Consider the following 22,672-nt stretch of genomic DNA (forward strand, 5'->3'; position numbering starts at 1 on the left):
AAATAAGAAAAACGTTACATTCACTCATGTCGTTCATACGATTTCTATGATGGTTCAAATGTTGTAATTTATGTTTTCATTTCCAGTGTGTCAGTGTAGCTGCTAAACCCACAGTACAGGGTTTTATGTTCATAAACATTATATGCAAATCTCTTTAACAAGGCAGGTTCTAGTGTAAGAGTCATGGAGTAGGATGTAAGAGTTTGTGTTTGTATGTAGCTCCCGCTGGAAAGCATCAAGAACCGTCTAGAAACAGTCACAGCATCAGGAAGCTGACTGGACACACTCTGAATCTGAGTTTGTATTTTCACAGGACCCCTAGACGATCCACTGTGTCTGAGAGACTCTGTGACAGTTGGGGTACCTCAAGTGTGTCACAAACAAAGTCCTTTCAGAAGAGAAAACTGAGGATGGAAAACATTAAAGTCTTTGTTTAAGGCCACAGATGAAGTTTAATGACCAAGGTGATGTTTAATACCCAATTTTTTTGGTTCTAAATTTTACATGTGTTCTAAGACACTTTCATGCTAGAATTTAAAACTGGGCTGATGACTAAATTTGGAACAACTGTGACAAGGTAATGAAAGACAATTTTTACTGAATCACCATCAGTTATGTCACAGAGTTGCAGGAGGAAAAAAAAATGAAGATGTTTTAAAGGGTATATGCAGTTCCTGTTTCTCATTAATCTCTGAAGTGCTGATCACATTTTCAATACAGTGAGTCTAATGTGAAAAGTACAAAAAAATTGCAATGGCCTGGGCTGGGGGGATGGCTCAGCATTTCAGAGAGCAGTTGTGTCCTGCTAACACATGGTGCTGACAACTGCCCCTAACTCCAGCTCTAAACTGCCAGACCAGCACTTCTAGCCTCCACAGGAACCTGTGCAAACGGGTGTGTGCACATAAAGATATAAACATGTGCAAACAACAAATAAACGAGGACAGAAATGTCCGAAATGGCTTTCGACCCTGTCAGCACTGCTGGCAGAAGCCTGACACTGTCACGCTTTTTGCTTGTGTGACAGAGACAGCTTCAAGGGTTTACAGCTACCACTATATATGGCCCTCTCTAGTGTTGGGGGGAATGATCCTTTCTTCCCATCACTGGAACGTTACCATTTGAAGCTTCGCTATTTTTATTATAGTTATGGATTCTGGGCAACATTTAACTAACTAGACGATAAATTTCCTGTCTCCAAGATGAGCGTGCAAGTATCCAGAGCAAAGCGTGTCGGCCATAAGACAGAGTGAATGCCAAAGCCCTCCAGATTCAGAATATTCTCCCTTGTATGCTGGGACATTTTTCTGCCATCTAGTCTCTGGGATGAGCAATGGCAGAAGTCTCCTGCAAAGGAACTTTACATTTTCATAACCATAGTGATGATGACGTGTGGCCGCATGAACTAGCTCTGTTTCCTTCCCTCCACCTCTGTAGCTCTCCTGCTCTGAATGCTAATGCAGATTATCAAGTCCAGACAATGAGGTCCCAGCAGCTGTAATCACCAGCCTATTATACAGAGTCTGAGCTAATCTGGAATCTCACCAAGCTGCTCCTTCCATCATTTCCCCCTAGGCTCATATCATTTTGTGCAGGTTAAATTAAAAAAAAAAAAAAAAGTATCACAGACAGTTTTCTATATAAGCATTGGCTAAGAATTTAATTTTCTTCTAAAGATAAATAAGCAGTGTTCTATACACTATAATTTCAAGTGATAGCTCCACAGCAATAGAGCTGTCATTTCCATGGTCTGAGATAACCAACAAGTTATGGCAACTGTACATAGTCCTGGAAAAACCACCTAATTATGATATGGGTAATTTCCCCTGTGACCTTTTCCTCTTAACCTCTTGCCCACATCTCCTACCCATGGGAAACACGATCGTGGTTCTGTGACTACAATTTTGCTTTTGATGGAATTTAATATAAATGCAATTATACCATTATTCTAGTTTCATTTTGTTGTTGTTGCTGCTGTTGGGCAACAATATCCCAGCAGAAAGCGGTCTAGGGCGAAGGGAGGTTTACATTAGCTCACAATTCCATGTTATAGTCCTGCCTAGCGGGGAACTCAAAGCAGGAGTCATGAGAAGTCATATCTCACCCATGGTCCAGAGCAGAGAGAAGTGGAGGGAGGCACGGTTAGCACCGGCTCCACAGGCTTTCTCTGCCAATCGGCTGCAGGGCCCAGCAGGGAACAGTACTACCTCTTTCAGGCTGGATCTTCCCACATCAATAATGGCAACCTAGAGAGTTGCCATGTCATATGGCCACAGGACAAGCTGATCTAGACAATCTTCTATTGAGACTTTTTCCTTAGTGGGTTCTAAAATGTCAGGTTGAACAACTCACCAAACTCTGTGCCCGAATCCAACTTTCGTTTCTTCTTCTTAGGATTTTAGTCTACAGATATGAATTTGTGAATTATTGCCTTTTCTTTTAGCCTAGCTTTTATTAAATGTGTTCGTAGAATCACATATATATACACATACCTATATATATATATATATACATACATACATACATACATACATATACACACACACGTATATCTATCTCCTGTTCTCATTACTTCTACCTATGCTAATCACTCACCCACCATTGCCAATCTTTCTTCTTCCCTACAAGACTCTCACACCCATCTCTTCTTTTTTATTTTGTGACCCACAGAGTTTTTATAAGTTCTATTTGTGTCCCATGGTTTTCAAACTGTCCGCTGTGGCCTGTTAGACTTAGCCTTAGGTACTCAATTAAACACAATGACTGTTTCTCTGCCAGGATATACTGGAGCTGATATTTCAACAGGAAGAGGTGAGGACAACCATTAGCTCCTACTTAATCTATAATTGACAGGTTCAGTCTTATGAAGACCCCATGGGGACAACCTCAGCTGTTGTGGGATCAAGTTGCAATTGCTGCCTAAAACAGCATCCTTTTCAGTCCTACCTAACTTCTGCTTCTTACATTTGCTCTGTATCCTCCTCATTAATGTTCCCTGGGCATTGGAAGGATGATGTAAATGAGAATCTTGCAGTGTAGCCCAGGCTTACTGAGGTCTTGGGATCACTGTGTTTACATCTGCCTCTCCGGTGCTGGGTTTACAGATGTGCACCCCCACTCTTTATCCCCTATCTGATGAAGACTTTCTCTGTCTTCACCTTTGCAATGTTACAAACAAAGGCAGCACAGACATTTGCCTACAAGCCTTATGAACATATTTTCTTTTTCTCTTGGGTATACCATACTTAATGTACTTTTCGGCATACGGGCATATATCTAAGTTTATAAAAACTTGCCTAAATATTCAAACAACTTTCTATTCTGGGTATTCATTTTATACTTTGTAGTGGTATCTCATTATTGTTTAATGACTAAAAGTTCCTAGGGAAGATGTACTATGTCTAAAGTTTTCTGTCATTATTGATAATTGCCCACTTTTCTCCATTATCTCATTGGATGTGCCTTACATTGTATAGTTCTTTTTATATTCTTCACACAAGTCCTTTAATCGGATAGATGACTAAAATGTATTCCATGTTTGTAGCTTAACATTTGTTACCTTAAGATTATCATGACATAAATGCTCCGGTTTTTTTTTTAACAACTTTATTTTACAAAACAAAGATAAATGTACAGATTTTAAGCATTTTTTTGCATAAAATTATACCAAAAGTTTTCTCCATAAATACAGCACTTAGTTAATTTAAGAGATAATTTTTTAAAGAGAGGATTTAAAAGCAACCAAAAATTATAGTCTATATTTGCCAACATAATCCCTAACAATTGACTGCAAGGAGTTTGTTATAAGTTCTAAAGGGTATTGAGTTAGCTCATTTCAGACATCAACCCTAATGACAAAAAAGGTAAGGATACATTTTGAGTTTGTTTATACACACACACACACACACACACACACACACATATATATATATATATGTATCCACCGACCTGTAGAGTATTACTTAAGTTTCTGGTTTACATTAAATAAAAGCATATGATGGGCAAAGCCCTCTGAATTAGTATACCTAGATTAATCCTCATCAGCCTAACACTGAGTACACCTATTGCTACTAGAAGTCACTTGTTCTCAGAGCAGATCCACCTCAGCCATTGTGTACCACGCATTAAATGGGGACAAACAGCTAAGGACCCTGAATCCCAAATGTAGATTCATTCTCAAAAATCCACACTCAAGCCAGTGAGCCACTGTTCATATAACATTTCTCCTCACCTCTCCACAGTTCACCCCACAGCTTCAAAAAACACTTAATACCCTCTTCTTCAATAACTATCACATAACCTTGAATATAGAACACTTAATAACATCGTAAGAATAAACACTAAGACCTTCCCAGTCATTCTCTTAGTACCCATATCATGGATGTTACCAAATACTTTACTTAGATGCACTGTGATATTTCTGATTGTTAATGGCTCAGTGATTGTGTCTTCCTCAAACTTACATGCTTATCTCCTAACCCTAGTACTAGACTGAAATCAGATAATAAGGATCCAAGAGTGGAACCACATTGTTCATAAAGCACATCATTGAGTGGGACATTCACAAACCACTTTGTTGCCCTTATAAAAAGGGCCTCTGAGGAGCACCTCTACCCCCTCTACCCTGTGAAGACACAGAGAAAACACACTTGTCAATCAAACAAACTACGCGTCTTCACCAGACTTGAAATCTTTGGGTTCCTTGATCTTAGACTTTCCAGTCCCCAAAGTGTAAGAGATGAACTTCTGTTTAAAAGCCACTTAGCCAGACATAATATGCAGTCACTGATAATTGGATACTGACCCCAGAAAGCTCTGAACACCTCAGAAACAACTCACAGACTATATGAAGTTCAAGAAAAGAAAAAAAAAAAGAAAAAGAAAAGAAAAAAACCATTATGCTTAATCCTTACACACCAAGAAAACTTTGCCTAATTCCAGGTTACATCCTGTTTTACATGTACTTTATGCTCATTGAAACTAGTAAGATCTTAATGCACACTATCAACCCTTTAAAAAAACAAAACAAGCATTGACAAAAATGTATGCGTATAATTTTATGCAAAAATGCTTAAAATTTGTACATTTATTTTTGTTTTTTAAAATAAAGTTGTTTAAAAAAAAAGAGCCGCTTAGCCCATGGTATTCTGTTCCAGTGCCTCAAATAGACTGCCACATGCAACTCCTTCCCTACGACTCTGTTTCTTTCTTTGGTGGAATGACTGTTAATTATCCTTTCATGTCTGTACCTTTTCCTGACCTCTAAAACAAACACCATTATCCCGACTTTGTGCTGTTTTGGCTTTCTGTGTGCACTGTATTTATTTTTCATTCTGTATTATACTTAAATATTTTCATGTTAAAGACTTTGACTAGACTATAATTTTCTTACAGGCAAAACTTTTTCCTATTCATTTTTATATTTTCAGACTTGCAGCAAAAAGAAAAAAATTGAATAAGATTATTGTTTAATGAGTATTTATTTAATGAATATATGAATAAAGGAACATTTTTAATGATTATACTATTGTACTTGCAGATATAGCAACTTTATTTAAACTATATGTGATGGATTTTGTTTATGCTTAGCCAAAGGAATGACACTATTAGAAGCCGTGGTCCTGTTGGAGTAGGTGTGTCACCCTTGGTGTAGCCTAATTGTAGTGAGTATGGCCTAGCTGGAGTGTGTGTGGCCTAGTTGGAGTGGGTGTGGCCTAGTTGGAGTGGGTGTGTCACTGTGGGTGTGGGTATTAAGATCCTTATCCTAGCTGCCTAGAAGCCAGAATTCTGCTAGCAGCCTTCAGATGAAGATGTAGAACTCGCAGGTCCTCCAGCTTCATGCTGCCTGGATGCTGCCATGCTCCCACCTGGATGATAATGGACTGAACCTTTGAACCTGTGAGCCAGCCCCAATTAAATGCTGTCCTTATAAAAGCTGCCTTGGTTATGGTGTCTGCTCACAGTAGTAAAACCCTAAGACACTGTATAACTTAAAATGTTTTAATTACAAAAATTAAATATAGCTTTCCAATATAAATACTAAAGGCACGGGCTACTGTAAGACTGTATAAGACTAATGGAAGGCTAGTATAAGACATTGTGTCTTGAATTTTTATGCCATCATTTAATCTTATAGTGGATCAATATTTTAGGGATCCTGTTAAACAGACAGACAGACAGAGATAGAAGCAGCTATGGCACAACTCCTGATTTAAGAAAACAATACAATTTCAGTTTTACAAGGAGGAAGTTGATCTCGCCCTGGCATGTAGAAAGCATCAAGGGCAAAGGAACATAAAATGCAGGAAGACGGGCTGTGGGGAAATCCACCGGGCAGGAAACACGCTGCCACACAACCATCGTCAGGCCACAGAGCGGAGGGAAGCGAAGGGCAGGGAAGGTGGCCTACAGTGATGTCTGGGCTTTCTTTCTGTAACTCCTTACACATTGCATGTGTGCTAAACATTGGATGGAACAATGGACTGAAGCATCTTGAAGCTTCTTTTGCTGCAGATATATCACACTGCTATGTCTGTTAAATTATTTAGATGTAATTAATTTCCCACTGGAAATGTAGCATGAAAAATCTTAGAGCTTGCATAAAAGGAAGACTATCATACTTGGAGGTTAATATTTCCTTTAAGACTAAATAAAATCTGAGTAAAACTGAAACTCATTATCATTGCTTCTTCTAAGTTGCCTATTAGGCTCTGAAATGTTCAATTCAGTCATCTTTAGAAGGTAGTAATAGTACCCACAGGTAAAAGGAAATTATCCAGTCTGTGAAGGGTGATGGAATTAAATAGAAGTAGGTTATTATGGGAAATGATGGTTATAATCTGAATATTAAAAATTTCTTTAGGTTTCATTCCTAAAGTAAATAGCATCATTGTATTAAAAAATCAAATTTATTTACCACTTGAAATCATTAAATCTCTCTAAACTAATAAATACTTATTAACAGAAAATAACATTTTTGAATTTTCTGGTGATTATACTGACCTGTAAAAGAAACACTTTTCCAGTTCTTCTGTCTCCTAATTTTCAGGTGATCTACTAATCTGTGCAAATTTCTTTGTGACTGAGGGCTAATGTGTTGGGGGGGATGATTCTGTGCACTGTGTGCTCAGATGCAGACAGCTGTGCCCAGAGATCTGGTCACAGTCTGGACATTGGCACTGTCATGATATTTGGAGAATCTCATGTCCCAATAATGTGCAATTCTTTTTCACCACCTCTGGTTAATAAAGAACTGTTTCAGCCTATAGCATGGCAGAAGAGAATAGGGAGAGACTTTCTGTCCCAGTCGGGAGGTCCTGAGTAAAAGCCATGAGAGGAGGAGAGGGAGAGGACCAGGAGGATTCACCACCAGTCATCCTCAGAGAACTCACAATGTGGAGCCGAGTGAGCCAGGGCAAGACTCATATTGCAGGTGAAGGACCAAGGCTGTGAAATAGGCAGCCATAAGGGTTGGAAGAGACAAACTTCTGTCTAGCACAGTGCCCGCAGCTTGTTAATAAATTTATTAGGTCTCCACATCATATATTCAGTAGCTAAACTGGACTAGAGCAGGCTTAGAAATGCCCTGTCGTTACTTGGGAACAAAAGGGGCGTAGAATCTCCCCAGTTATGTTTACACTAATGTGGAATCATCTTATGATTTTATATTGAGCCATATGAAGAAAACTCTCTTCTCAAATGAAAGTATTCTGCAGTTCAAGAATAATAGGAGTAAATTAATGGAGAAACATGATCTTCTTTTCCTTAGTTTGCTTAAATGAGAGTAAATTTTCATTCAAGAGCAGGGGCAACTGATTCTTTTCCTGGTGAGGATCCAAGGTAGTCATCCACTTACCCTCCATGATGGTCAAAGGATCTTCCACCTTTGGGCGCAGGATGTTAGGACCAAAGACAGTTGCCAAGTTCTGTGCGCTCATCTTGTTAACTCCCGAATAGGACTGCACTTCATCCAGGAACCTAGTCGGGGCAGGATTACAATTGAAACAGTAAGAATTTGTTTCTCAGTGTAATAAAATGGATCATTGAGAAATGTATGAACTGAAATATGTTCAACGATGACTATGGAGACAAAACCATATGGAAATGCAAACGTCTCTCACTGGAGTGTACAGAAATTACAGTGCAATTGATTGATGAAGCAGCCGGCTGCTGGGGCTTTGCCTCCATTGTCAATTAAGTGAGTTTGGAGGCTACTGTAGATTTTGATTGTCAAGAATGTGTGTTCTCTTCTGTTGTGGTTTATAGGAGTGTTGCTCAAGGTTCATGTGATACAGGCTTTTTGACACTGTTGAGAAGTGGTGAAACCTTCCAAGAGGAAGCCTAGTCACAGTTATCAGGGAGGTGTCCTTTAATGAGATATTGAGATTCAGCCCCTAATGGAACAATGGGAAGAATGAGAGAGGGGGGAGGGAGGGAGGGAGGGAGGGATGGAGAAAGAGAAAAGAAGGAGGAGGTGGAGGAGGAGGAGGAAAGAGAGAGAGAGGGAAGGAGAGAGAGAGAGAGTGAGAGAGAGAGAAAGGAGGAGGAGAAGAGAGAGAGAAAGAAAGAGAGAGGGGGGTAGAAGAAGAAGGAGGAGAAAAAGGAGGAGGAGGAGAAGAGAGGGGCGAGAGAGAACATAAAATTGCAAAGAAATAGAGAAGAAATTTAAAGGAGGTAATTGGGGAGTGAACTTCATCAAACAATATGTATGTGATTTGGAACTGATTCTCAAATGATACAAAAAATCACTATGTATAAAAAGAAAACAGTCAGATATAGACAGACAGGTTATACATGATAGACAGATAGACAGATAGATATGTACATACATACATACATACATACATACATACATACATATTGTAAAAGGAAGACAAAAGCTAGAAAATCCCCAGTCCTTGTCCTCTGAGAAACTGGAGGTGAAGCTGACATTTGTGAGGAAACAGTCAGTCTCCAGGGTATTGTACTAACTGAAGAAGAACATGGTGATTTGAAATGCAATAAACAATGGCAACATATGGCCTTCCAATAAAGATACTTGACTCTGTAAAACAATCCTGGTCACTAAACATATGTCTTTACACATGTCCATTCCTTGTTATCCTGCCTCACCACAGGATCAAAGTGACAGGACTAATGACAAATGGACAGACCATTTGATGCTTTAGAATGGATACGAATCAGTCTTTTGTTCTTTAAAGTTGATTAGCTTGAACATTTTGTTAGATAAATAAAAAGATGGTTAGCATGCTTCCAACACCTTAGATATTAAGTTTATATACACGTTTAAAGACAGAATGATACACAAGGTCATCTGGTAAAATCCATGATTGCACACAAGAGGAGAGTCACTGTCTTCACGGGGAATTTATGAGCTCTGATTATAGTCTATTAAAGCCTAAGTTCAAACATTATGGGAACTAACATGTCAGTTCTATTGATGAAAAACTGCAAGCACACACATTTTAATTTATTATGTGCTAAAGAATAAATAGCAGGAAATAACTCATTCTTGGGGCAATTTTAGTAGAAAAACCATTCCGTTTTGAGCACCCGCATTGGGTGACTCACAATGATTCCAGCCCCAGGCTATCTACTGTCTTCTGGTTTCTGCTGTCACCAGGCACGTGCTTGGTACATACACATAGAGGACATTCATATGTACACATAAGAATTTAAAAAAAGAAGCTTAAAAAAATCTGCCTGTTTGAAGAGAAGAATTTTTATTGCGTAAAGACATTTTTGGGCGACTTATAAGCCTCTATTATCCTCTTTCCCTTGAAGAGGACAAACTTTCTCTTGCCTAACACGATAACTGGAATGAATTCAACATTCTTGGATGGAAGCCTTCTAGGTTTTTAGAAGTGTTGGTTAAGACACTCCCTGCTTTCAGAAGGCATGAAGTTGAAGGTCCTACCTGTTCTTAAACACAGCAATCTCTACAAAGAGATGTAACAGAGGTTTAGAAATTCCTACTTAGTTACACCTGTGAATGTCACAGTGCAGAGATCCTAAACCTCAGAGTAGCTGTGAGGGGCATCTTTTCACTAGTGCTCTTTACTCCCAAAAGGAAGAGAAATTACATGAAGGCAAAGAAGAAAATAGTCCATGTTAGAATACACATTCCCAAACTGGATTACTCAGCCCAAGGCCCACATGTCACTCTTTTAGGACTGTTCCCCGAGCAGCCTTGATAAAAGAGAGGAACAATATATCTTTCATGTGTAGAAACAAGGGACATTTAAAAATCAATGAGTTGTAAAATCAGTCATTTTCAGTGCTTCAGAAGTCTGAGATGACCATGTCAAACTTACTCATTATTTTGTGAGACTAACAAAAGGAGTTCAGGTTGTTTAATTCACTACCACATGTAAATTTCCATCAAGCTGAATAGAATGCTGTCCGGTTTAGCTTTGTGTTTTGGAAAATCTTTACCTGCAAATGTACTTCAGGAGGTTGTAGTTAACCGCTGGCAAACTCTTCACTTGTTTCGTTAGCTCCTTAACACCCTGAGCACAAACAAGAAGAGACGAAATATGTTACGTTATGTGTGTTAGCACTGGATTTCGACACAGTAGGAAATAGCCACGTGGGCTTTGCTGCTGTGGCTGAGGCTACTATGGTTATTTTAATATGCTGTCAGTGAGAGATCCTGCCCTGAAAATGTTTCACTCTCACAACGAGCAGTTTGGAAATATTTCCAAAGATGCACAGATAAAAATAGCTCTCTAAATCCAGTCACATATCACTTGATGGCATTTCAGTCAAAGACAGTGGCCCTAAAATCTGTATCATTCAGAGATGCCATGTAATCTCTGCATGATAAGGCAGCTGCCTAGAGACCCAGCCCTCAGAACTGTTGTGCAAAGTTACTATTTTGGAAACAGTTTTCAAAGTGAAGCTATTCGAACTTTAGAAACATTGCAGTTGACTTGAAAACAGGCAACAGCTTCATTTGCAATAAAGGTATCCGCAAAAACAAAAGAAAAGACCCATTAAAGTGGGTCATTGAGATTCCATAGAAACCGTGAAATAACTTCTGAAACGAAGGTTTTGATAAAATGCAGCATCTGGAAAGAGAAGCGGGAATGTATGGAATGGAGGGAACTATTTGCTAATGGCTTGTATCTAAACTGTGCTTACAACTCAACAATAAGACAATCATAGTTGCCTTCCAGACCTGAAGATTCAAGCAACTATAGATTCAAACTATTACAAAAATCTGCGTCTCTATTGAACATTGCCTAAACGGCCCTCAGATTACTGTTTGTGAAGCCCCGTGTTACACTAGCTTCTCTATATGTATCAGAAGCCGACCTAAACTACACCCTGTGTTCAGGTGATGCGAGCAATACAAGCTTTTATATAAAGGGTACAAGTATCACAGTCTTAGCTCTCCTTGGGGAGTCCTGGAACCTTTAGGGATAAGGATGTCTAAAATGCAAGTAAAACGTAGTGGGAAGTGACTAGATGGTTCTCCAAAGAAAATGCAAACATCACAAAACGACAGAGGGGAAGACAGTCAGGGCCGTGCTCTTCTCATGCAGGAGGGCCTGCGGAACACGACTATCAGTTGGTGATGGCAGACCTGCGGGGAGGCTGGGAACAGCACCATTTGCTGGTAAGATTTGAACATCACATGGGCCCCTAATATAGAGTTTAGTAGCCCAGCAATTCTACCTTTCAGATGCATAAGCAAGACACATGTTAAATATGTCGGTGCAAACTCTGTGGGTACATGGACATTCACAGGGGCATCATCCAATAACCAGATAGCGGAAGTAAATGACTCTCCTTTGCCTGATGAATGGATGAGAATGGAATATACCTTGAAATTATGGGAAAGGGAATACTTATGTGTTACTGCATACATGAACTAAGGAGCAGACGGAAGATGAAATCACAAACCAAAGAACACACTGAACAGTGAAATAAAATGTGCAGCACAGGTAAGTCTGTGAGGTAAGTAACTAGACCAGAAATTACAAGTGCCAGGAAGAGAAACGGGAAAATAGGGAATGTGGTTTGTTATAGGATCATAATGATGTAAGTATTTTAATATTAGATTTTGGTCACGCTTACACAACTCAGAGAATATACTAAAAGATACTGAAATACATACTTTTAACAGCTGTATCTCAATTTCTCAAAAAAAGTGCTTTAGCAAAACAAGCAGTCATCAGCTGATACACGGGCCAGCTTTTATGTCGTTTATGGGAAGATGGGGTACTTAGGGAAGAGACATCAGCCCTTCCCTGGATCAGAAGGCCTGAGGCAGCAGCGCCATCAGCCATTAGGGGATAAAAAGGAGAAAGGAGGGTATATTCATTAACTATATGCTCATCGTTAATCAGGAGTGTGGCTATACACGAAGATCCAGTGTGATATGAGCACATAGCACAAGATAAAGCAATTAGAAGATGGGGAAAGAAAGCTTTTGAACTGAAGAGAGAAAGCCCTGCCCACAGCCCCGCCCACGTGCTTAAGCAGACACTGTATTGACTTACTGCTTCTTCCTCCTTGCTGAGCAGCGTGGCACAGGACAAAAAGTCTTCATACTTTGCATAAGGAACAACGGGCTCTGGAAGTTCTCGGAGATACAGTTTCAGCAGCGATGCCACAGTATGGACGTCCGTGTTGCTGCAGGGACAGAGTTGGGAGACATTCTTTGGGCATGTATTCCCATGATCCTATTTGTTCTTTTACCATATGTTTATCTAAGAGAATTGCGTCAAAATATTTGATTGAATCGGCTGATCCAGTTTTCAAGAAGCACACGCTTCCATAATGCCCAGTAGATGCCACCACAAGAGCCAGGAGAGGGACACTGAAGGATGCCAAGTCTTCAGTTTGATTTGAAAACATTTAAAAGGTCAGGCATTTTTCTAACTTGTGTAGCTGACAGAAAAAAAAAAAAAAAAAAAAAAAAAAAAAAAAAACACCATTTTTGAAAAACAGTAAGAATACATCACATTGTGAATAACATGTAACATCAAGTGTGTATAAGTTTAGATGCATATATTATTTCAGGTTTCTTGCTTCATCTTTCAAAAGGGTGAACCTATTTTGGGGAAGACAGACAATTGGCTGCAGAGACCTGAAACTTGACACACTAACTTTGTAGGCACTGTGAATTTTGAAGGTAATTGCTTCTACATAACTGCTTGTCTAGGACTATAAAATACTTGTGGGTTCTCAGGGCCCCTGAGAATGGAAATGCTATGAACATTTAATACGACCTTTAAGTAACCTTCAGAATGTATCTTCGGCTGGATACCAGAGCGGCAGAATAATCTGCAGGAACATTAACGTCCACTTTGTTGTTCCTGTCTCGAGTTTCCCACTATTCCACACAGACAGATGGCAGTGGAGGAGACAAGACTGATGCTTGGCACATATATCAGTGTAATGAAATGTGCAGTAAAATGATGTAATGTTTCTATTGTCTCTCTATAAAGGAGGGGGGAGAAGGATGTCATTTTGAAAGTTACTTCATCTCTGTGATCCAGACGGAGTGGAAGCAAGCCAACAGAGATTCTGAAGGAAATCAGAATTTGTACCTCACTCTCAGGCTGTGGCAGAGGCTAACCCCTGGGTCGACTCCAATGCAGAAAATGGAACATGGGCACCAGGATATCCTGCCTAGTGAACATTCTCTTATTACAAAGAGGTGTGTATGTAATGTCTTTATAAAACCATAGGACACAGGACAAGGTGCCACCAGGCTCTCAGTTTTTAACCCCTGGGTTGATTTCATCCTGAACTTACTGCCTGTCTACTCCACACTGTGTTTTATATCAAAGACTTGATTAAGGTTAAGGAGGAGGCATTATTCTAGCCTTCTCATCAGATGCGGATTCACAGTGGATACCCCAGTGAGAGTTGCCAAGATAATAAAAACATGACCACAAATGCTGGTAAGGACGTCGGGAAAGGAAGACTTGTTCACTGCTGGTGGGAGTGCAAACTGGTACAGACACTGCAGAAATCAGTGCAGAGGGTCTTCAGAAATCTAGAAAGAGATTTACCACATGACCCAGTGAAACCACTCTAGGGGACTCTATCACACTACAGAGACAGCTGTTCATCCAAGTTCGTGCTGCTGTACTCACAATAGCCAGGGAATGGAAACGGCCCAGATGTTTGACTTAGGAATGGATGAGAAAGACTACTATATTTACACAACTAGATATCTTCCAGCTGTTGAGAAACATGCAGTTATGAAGAATGCAAGCAAATATAGATGGAGCCAGAAACAACCATTTCCACGCCTTCTGTACGTAGTGTCACTGAGAATTGTTTGAACAGCAGATGGCGCAAGCACAAAGTAAGACTCAGGATGTGGCCTGGATCAGATGGATTCTACAGGATGGTTCTGCCAGCAGAGTGTGTAGTTCCAGAGCTGTGGATGTCCCGGGGAGTAGAGATATTCGAGCTATGAGTAAGGGGGCTGGACTGGAGCGGGACCAATATTTGATGCCTTCTCTGAGTGACTACAGTTAACTGTTGGCTATTACGGCAAATATGCACAGCAGTAATTATACAGAAATGATGAAGACAAAAATGACCACATACGTATCTGTGCGCTCCATGCAGTTGGTGATAAGTTGTTAAACTTTTTGTTTAAAGCCCAAATCTTAAAGTACACGACATTTTTTTTAAGCCTTCTTAGACTGCAGACACTTTGTAGACCCAGAGGCTTCTGCACTGAACGGAAGAACACAGTCATCGGTGGACAGGTTCCAGCATGCTTTGCTCTGATTTACTTCACAGAGCTCTCAGTCACTCTGCCACTGTTCCCAGGCTACCCTCGGCAGCGGGAGGCTGGGGCTTCTCTGAATACTGTCTTTAAGAACAAAAAGCATCCTCTGTGCCTCTGTCCTGACTCTCCAGCCTCAACTCTCTCAGTGAAAAATCTACTGCCCCTAATTGACATGTACTTTAATGTGTGCAACCAATTAACTACCAATGTCATGTCATGTACCACCTATGCAGCATGCCTGGATATACATCTCAGTGTTCCCCAAAGTGAGAGGACTTGTCATGCAAAATCTGTAAAAGAGAATAACCCTCCCATCCCGCTTAACTGACATCAGGAACACCTGAACACACCCCCTCGTCACTGCAGGGCAGCAAGGAGGTTCTGTGACAATATGACTCCTGAAGTCCCCCAAACAGAACCCCGTACGGACAGAAATTCTTCCTAGTCACTCCCCAAGAGCTGAGCTACCCACAGAGTCAAACTGTTTGGCAGGAGCCTCAAACTATTTGCCAATGTGTCATTATACAAGTTCAGGTTTCTCAGTGGTAGATTCTGTGTGGAATTAAGATAGTCGTATCTGCTGTCTTCACGGAAGGTGGGAAAGCAGACAGAGAAGGATCTAAGACACTGGTGGGAGAGCTGTCAGAGCAGGAGAAGCTGAGTAACAGCCTCCAGGTCTAACTGGTATGCCGTCTCATATCCATGGTCCTCACGTCTCAGCCTTACTGTGTAAAGTAAAGAGCACACTTCCTTGGGCTTTCTGTGACTGAACTTTCATATATTCTTGTGGGTCATCTTTCATTTATTACAGTTCCTGGATGTTCAGTATACACTGCCTCATGCTGCTTGCTAGAAAAGAAAGAGATCAGTAATACAGATCCTTTTGTCCCCTGTGGGCTTCCACTCCCAACTGAACATCATCAACACTTCTTACCACGTTTCCTATGTCCTGCCTCATAACATTCTCTATACAAGGCAGGTGTGTGATTTTCAGGATGCTCTCTAGACTTCCCGGAGATTTCTTGTTCTGTGTATGTGCTATGCACAACATAGAACATAGGAACAGAGATATAGCAGGAATCCTTCCTTCTCAGCCGTTAATCCTAGTCTTTCTTAAGATATGCACATGTGCATGTGCATGCGACCACACACACACACACACACACACACACACACACATGCACACACACACACACATGCACACACACACACACACAAAGAGAAAGAGAGTCACTCATTCATATATTCAGCTGTCACCATAATTATAAGATAAATCCTACACAGACAAAACCTTGTAAGGTTTAAGCCCCAGAATTAGACATGAGAATTTCATCTGTCTGGATACTATGTGCAGAACGCAGTATAATCAATCCCTTGTTTAACCAACATGATGAGCTCCTAAGATAGCTGCACAGGATAATATTACAGTTATTGTAAATGTATCTGCAAGAAGCACAATAGAAGGACCGAAAAAAAAATCCCTGGAAATTAAGAAATGACGTTGTACCCATCAGACCCCAAGAAGACATCCAGCAGAGGCACACGCAGCCAGTGTCTCTATCTAGCCTGCCATGGTGTGGAAGTGCTTTCTCTGCCCCTGCCCCAGTTCACTGAGACACGGGGGAAGTCAGACCTAGGAAATGAACTGCTTCAAACCAAGCCAAGCATCTATTTGTAAAAGTTTGCCATTTTTCACATGTATTTTTTATTACAGGCCAGCACTGTGGCTGTCTTTGGGAGTGAAACCCAAATCTAGTCATGTCACTTAGTGTGAACCCACATGTGTCCCCATGAATTCTACACAGAAATTAAAGGAGCCTTTTCCCTCCAAACCAAACTGAGTATAACGTGTTCTGATTCACTTCTCCTTGTTTAATGGTTGTGAGGACCACATCATGAGCTAAACATGAGCTCCCACAGTCATACGTGGATGCTTGGGTGCCTAGCATAAAGGTGTTTGGAGGTGGGGCTGTGGAGATGTCATCAGGGGTAGGTGTAAGGGCATGAGGGTGGGTCTAGTAGTATCTGTCAGTATGGTGGTTCAGGAATGAGTCACCTCCACAGTGGATGTCTGAGGGAGAGCCGCACAATGGGACAACAGGAAAGCTCCACCTGCCATCTGGGGAGACAGTTACCCCTGGAGGTCAGAGGTGCTGCACTGCTGACCTTGGACTTCCACTGTCAGACTGGGAAGTAAATGTGATTGCTTAAGAATACAACTGTTCGTGCACAGCTAATTGCCACACTGCTCCCTTCTCTCCCTTCTCTGTGTCTAAAATTATAAACATAGGCTTGTGCATCACAGATTTCTTCCTTGTTATGTAAACCACATAAAAATTGATAATCTCATGTAGGTTACCACACATACCAGCATACTCACACATACATGCATTTACCCCCCCCACACTCACACACACAAATACACAGTCACATACACAAACACACACTCACACACACAAATACACACTCACTCACACACACAAATACACACACATTCACACATTCATTCTCACACACACACACACACACTTTCTCTCTCTTTCACATACAGACACATGCTTTCACACCCACACATACTTCTGCTCCCACACACATACACAAACATACATGCACATATATAATTCAAAAGAAACCTTTAAAGAACTAATGTACAACCTATTGATTTTTGTTATACCAAGGACAAAAGTAAGAAAAAACCATTATGGTAATAAAGGAAACTAGATATAAGAGAATAGTAAATAATTATAGCTAAGTGAAACTTCCTGAGGAAGAAGAACATATAGAGAAGGGAATTTAACCAGTTCTCACTCTGGGAAGGAATCAAGGTCGGGGCAGGAGAAAGCAGGAAGGGGCATGGGAGATCTTACTAGGGCAATAAAATATTCTGATATGTGGTTATGCCAATTTATTAAGCTCTTTTGATTTCATTTTTAAAATAAAATATCTTTAAAATTTGGGAAATAGCTGACTAAATAAACTTATCTTAGAAATGTATTATGGCATGGACTTCCATCTAAAATGCCGGAACCTGAATCACACACATACAACACACGGTTTCAGAGCTTAAAACTGTGGACTCCTTATTTCTTTCTGTAGGAATTGCCATGGTGACTTTAAAACAGAAACAGATTCTCCTGGATGGAAAATACTGCATCCCGCAAATATGAGCACATGACATTTTCTCAACACTTAGCCGGTCAATCTATCATCGCCCGTATCCTGGCCCTACAAACAGTGGAACCGTCTAGATGTGGGCTGTAATGGCAGTAAGAAATGTCTGCTCCTGGCCAAAGATTAATCCACTGCTTTTGGTTCTGTGGGTTTTCCTGAGGGTGGGGATGTCAGGCAAATGCTCTGCCACTGACCCCATCCTCAGTCCTGTGCTGTTTTGAAATGAGCACAACATCCTTCGAGGTGTGTTTCCCTATATGAGGAAACCAAAGGCTTTGAGAAGAAAGTGAGTAAGTAGCCCTCAGCATTAACGTGGACTGTAGATAGTGGACGCAGACTTCAGTTCCTTGCTGCCTGTCACCAAAGCCTGAATTCTCCTATGCCATGTTCTTGTAAGTAGGCAAAGATAAACAGAGAAATGGGCCGAAGACTCCCAAACCTCTTTGGGCATTTTTATTCACAGCCCTATTGGGACATTAGCAGAAGCAAGCTAATTCTGCAAAGATGAACCCAAGGGAAAGTGAAGCTTCTGTTCCCACTATGGGTCCACAGGGGCACTAAACACACAGCAAGGGAGCACAGCACAAACAAACGGGACATGTGTGTAGTTACAACCCACATAACATATCCAGTGAAGAACCGTTCATGTTTCCCACGGAGGAAGACGGTTCCTCCCAAAGTCCGTTAATCTCCAAGACCTCGCTATGTCCATAAGAGGGCTTCTCAGAACCCTGTGTGACATAAGAATGTAATGCCACATGTCACAAGAAAGGGCAGTGACATCACTGTGCATGGAGGAGCATCGGGCTTCATCATTTTCTCTCTCTCACCTCCTGGTGCCATCAGAGAGGAAGCTCCAAACTACAGCACATTCCAGCCTCCATATTATCAATTAAATGGAAATGCACAGGGGCTAAGTCTTTGGAGCAGCTGAGCCAGGGCTGGTGACATAATCCTCCATTCAGTGACCCGACTTCATATCCACAGGAATGGGACCCAAGCAAACAAACAAAAAGACATACAAAAGCTTCCCACTCAGAAAGTTTGCATAAAATCCATAGTGTTCAAAGAAAAGTAGCAATATTGTCAGTGGGGCTGTTCCACAGATATATTTAGAATCAGGGGTTGAGCTGCCTCACCAGTTAAGAGCACCTGATGCTCTTCCAGAGTTTGGTTCCCAGCACCTATATTGGGCCACAAGCAACTGCTTGTAAATCCAGCTCCAGGGTTCTAGTGCCCACTTCTGGCCTCCACAGGTGTACACACACACATATGACACATATATCGCAAAGTAAAATGAGTGAATGAGTGAATGAATGAATGAATGAATGAATGAATGAATGAATAAAATAAATCCTAAAATCATGATGGTATGTGAATAGCAAAATGTTAGAAACACTCAAAGTCAATGCTTATAAAATCTCGACACACCATCGCACCTATAAATGGTGTGACATAAAATGACATAAGACAGAGGCATACCAAGAGTCACAGCAATCTATTCAGGACTTAGAGGGCTGGTCTTGATTCAAGGAACTGGTTCCTTCAGCTGACACCAGGCAGTCAGTTTCCCGTGTGCACATTCCGAGCTTGCTATAGACCAGCCACAGGAGTGTTCTCTGCCTTCTGGGCCCTTTAGAAGTATGACTGCATTTTTCCTTATCCATATGCCCTCCAGGTACGCTCGCCAATGCTACTTCCCTTCAAATGATAGACTCCATCCTCAGACCTTGATTCATATTTGGGTACAAATGTTTCCTAATTGTGAATTTTGCTACCAAACCATGTTTGAGTCTTCCCTGGGAACAAAGAAGAAACGTGCTTTTTATGTCTCTTCTGAGCTGTCCTAATCCAGGCCCATCAGAGCACAGGTCATTATGAGTGTACACAGCAGCTCTGCACGTCATAAAATAGCTAATATTCTACATTTAACCCAGTCTGAAATGGTGTAGACTTCTTGGGGATGTTAATTTCCCTCAACTTGTTTAAAACAAACTAAGGAACACTGTCATGCTGCTTGGGATAAAACCTAGACTCCTGCAGTCTATGTTTTAGCTGCTGTTTACCAGGTAATGCTTTTAGGACTGTACATAAAAAAAAATCACCTGAGTAGTTATTTAAAATGCAGAGTCCTAGGCACCCCTCAATGTTTATATTAGGAGAGTGACTCTAAATATATACTGGCAAATCATTCTTGTGAAAAGTGGTATCTGGGAAAGGCTTTCCCATCTGCATGGCCCTCAACATTTAAGATCGTATTTTATAACTCAGAGCAATGAAGCGCTCCTCTGTTGCTCTGGGAGGGGGCAGGGTGGATTTTAAATTAAGATCTCTGCTGCAGCATAGTCTCAGTCTCTCTCTCTCTCTCTCTCTCTCTCTCTCTCTCTCTGTCTGTCTGTCTGTCTGTCTGTCTCAACCAAAACAATTAAAAACAGTAAGAATGAAGAGGAAGGGAAGAAGGAACAGAGTGGGTGGATAAGTGGCAGGAATACCCAAGGCAGCATCTGCCTTGCTGGACCCTTGGACAGATGTGCAATGCCCCAGCTGCAGGCGACCTCTGCCCTGTCCTCAGCAGGGCTGCAAGTGTGCAACTATTTCACTGCTGAGCAATTAATGACAGGATGGTGACACCCACATCGTCTAACTCCTGACCCCACCTCCCAGCACTTCCAAACTGTGCCCTCACAGCTGACAGCATCCGGAGGGCTCTGGAACCAACAGGCCTCTAATTTGGTTCTGCACCTCCTTTGTTTTTGCTTTTAACTGGTGGGAGTTTAACACAATATGTGATGCATGGGCTTGTTATCATTCCTCAGGAGCAAGAAAGAAACAGGAATGCTGGGAAGCTATGACAGCTATTTGTTTGCTGTTTTTAAGTGTGTGGGGGGAAGGGGGGACACAAATCAAATGCCAGTTCTTTCAGGTCACTGAGAAGACCCTGTATCTCAAAATTTATTTTTGTCCAGAGGGCCATAGGAACATACCACAACTGTAGAAACATAAGGCCACATGCAAATGCCAGTCTCAGACATAAACTTTAGAATTGGACAAACAGCTTGGCTGGGGCTCAGGGTGAGAGAGCTTGTGTATATAGCATGCTCCATGCCTGGGTTTGATCCCAGCATACAGAAGCAAAGGACCAGAATCACAGGGACAACTTCCGGTGCAAAGAAAATGAGTCAAGATGTGGTTTTTATAAAAGTTGTCGCGTCTACGTTCAGCCGCTCTCAATCCTTACAGTGTCTTCTAAAAACAAACAGAACTTAAAACAAACAAAAAAAAAATCATGTCTCTTTTACCTCTATTTAACAAAACACGGCTCACTGGAGTGTGAAATATCATCCTGCAGACCCCAAACAGATTCATAGCTTCACAAGCCCAGGAGGCACTGTCAGGAGGGAGCAACCATCAGCATAGGATCAGTGAGCATCCTTTCAGTGAACACTGAAAACAGCGTGGGCTAAAGAACCCGTTCCTGAGATAAGGAATTGCTGTGTGGTCCTTGGGATTATCTTTGAAAATCACACAGTGACAAACCAAAGTGTTCACCGTGCCGTGTTGCAAAGTTTCAAAAGCTATGATTTCTGTACTGTACGTACACAAGCCTTGTGTGTAGCTAAATCCTGATGATCTGTATTTGTAAGTCTAAGTGTCTGCGGAAGTTGTACACTGCGCCAAGAGATCATCGGATTATTGAATTTTGAAATATTAATCTCTTCTTTATTCTTCAATATCCTAAATCTCATGAAAATACCATGAAGTAAATATAACTTAAACTGTATTTACATTAGAATTTGGTAACCTTTCATGCTGTCGAAATTTTAATGTTTTAACTATCATTAGAAAAGCTACTTTAAAAATCAAATGCCAGGGTTTGACAGTAGAGCTTTATTATAAGGAATAGAGATCATCCATGAAGAATAACTTTCAGACCTTCTTTGAGTTTTTAGCAAATATATCTTTACTGACCAAAGCAAAGGAGTAAATGCTATTAACTGTTAAAAGCAATATTAATTAGAACATCAGGGGAAGACATTTATTTGTTTAGTTTTTTTAAATGTTAATTTCATATCCTGCCATGATGGTGAATCTTGGTCATCAACTTCACTGACTCTAGAAACAGCTAAACACTGGGCTGCTGTCTTACCCTGTGAGGGGCTTCGTTAATCAGATTGTTTGCAGCAGGAAGAACCACACCCAAACCTGAGCAGCTTCTGGTGGGAGCCAATTAACAGGAGACAGAAGGAAACTTTGCCTGCTTGTCTTCAGTCTTGTGGGTAAGCCCATCTACTTTGTCGCTGCAACAGTCCTTCACCTATCTTAGAAGCATCTTCAGGATTCCAGTGTAGACTGAAAGACAGCAGCTCTCTGGCAATGCTTCAGGCTGTCTGTGCCAGACTGGGACCTTTGGGACACCCAGCCTCAATGACTGAACATCTACAAGACCCTCAGTTTCTCAAGTGTGAGACAGCCATTGCACACTGCCTGGACCTCATCCTGTAAGTCAGTCTAATAAATGCCTTTAAAACATATCCATTATATTGATGCTGTTCCTTTAGAAAACCCTAAAGAACACAGGTTACATTTCTGTAGTTTTCATCTTGTCCCTTTGTTTGCTGAGCACATTACGAGAAAGGTTTCCAAACACAAGCCTGCATCCAAGCATACACACACACACCCTTACCCTATTATCATTTTCAAGGGGAGAAAACTGGTGTAGATTAACTTTAAATTATACAT

At 41.0% G+C, this 22,672-nt stretch overlaps 1 protein-coding gene across 5 annotated transcripts in view; it reads right to left on the reverse strand.

The window, feature by feature from the left end:
* The window catches only part of ARHGAP24 (Rho GTPase activating protein 24), a gene marked incomplete at its 5' end in the record, with an annotated part of 368,413 nt that overhangs the window by 5,902 nt on the left and 339,839 nt on the right, over positions 1-22,672 (reverse strand). For all 5 annotated transcript variants that reach the window (XM_080924806.1, XM_080924805.1, XM_080924809.1 and 2 more), the window contains 3 exons: positions 7,856-7,977; positions 10,435-10,508; positions 12,507-12,639. In XM_080924806.1, coding sequence (XP_080780932.1) covers positions 7,856-7,977; positions 10,435-10,508; positions 12,507-12,639 — 329 coding nt within the window. The remainder of the gene's footprint in view (positions 1-7,855; positions 7,978-10,434; positions 10,509-12,506; positions 12,640-22,672) is intronic.

The sequence above is a fragment of the Micromys minutus genome, assembly GCF_963924665.1.
Source record: "Micromys minutus genome assembly, chromosome: 11".
NCBI classification, from domain to species: domain Eukaryota; kingdom Metazoa; phylum Chordata; class Mammalia; order Rodentia; family Muridae; genus Micromys; species Micromys minutus.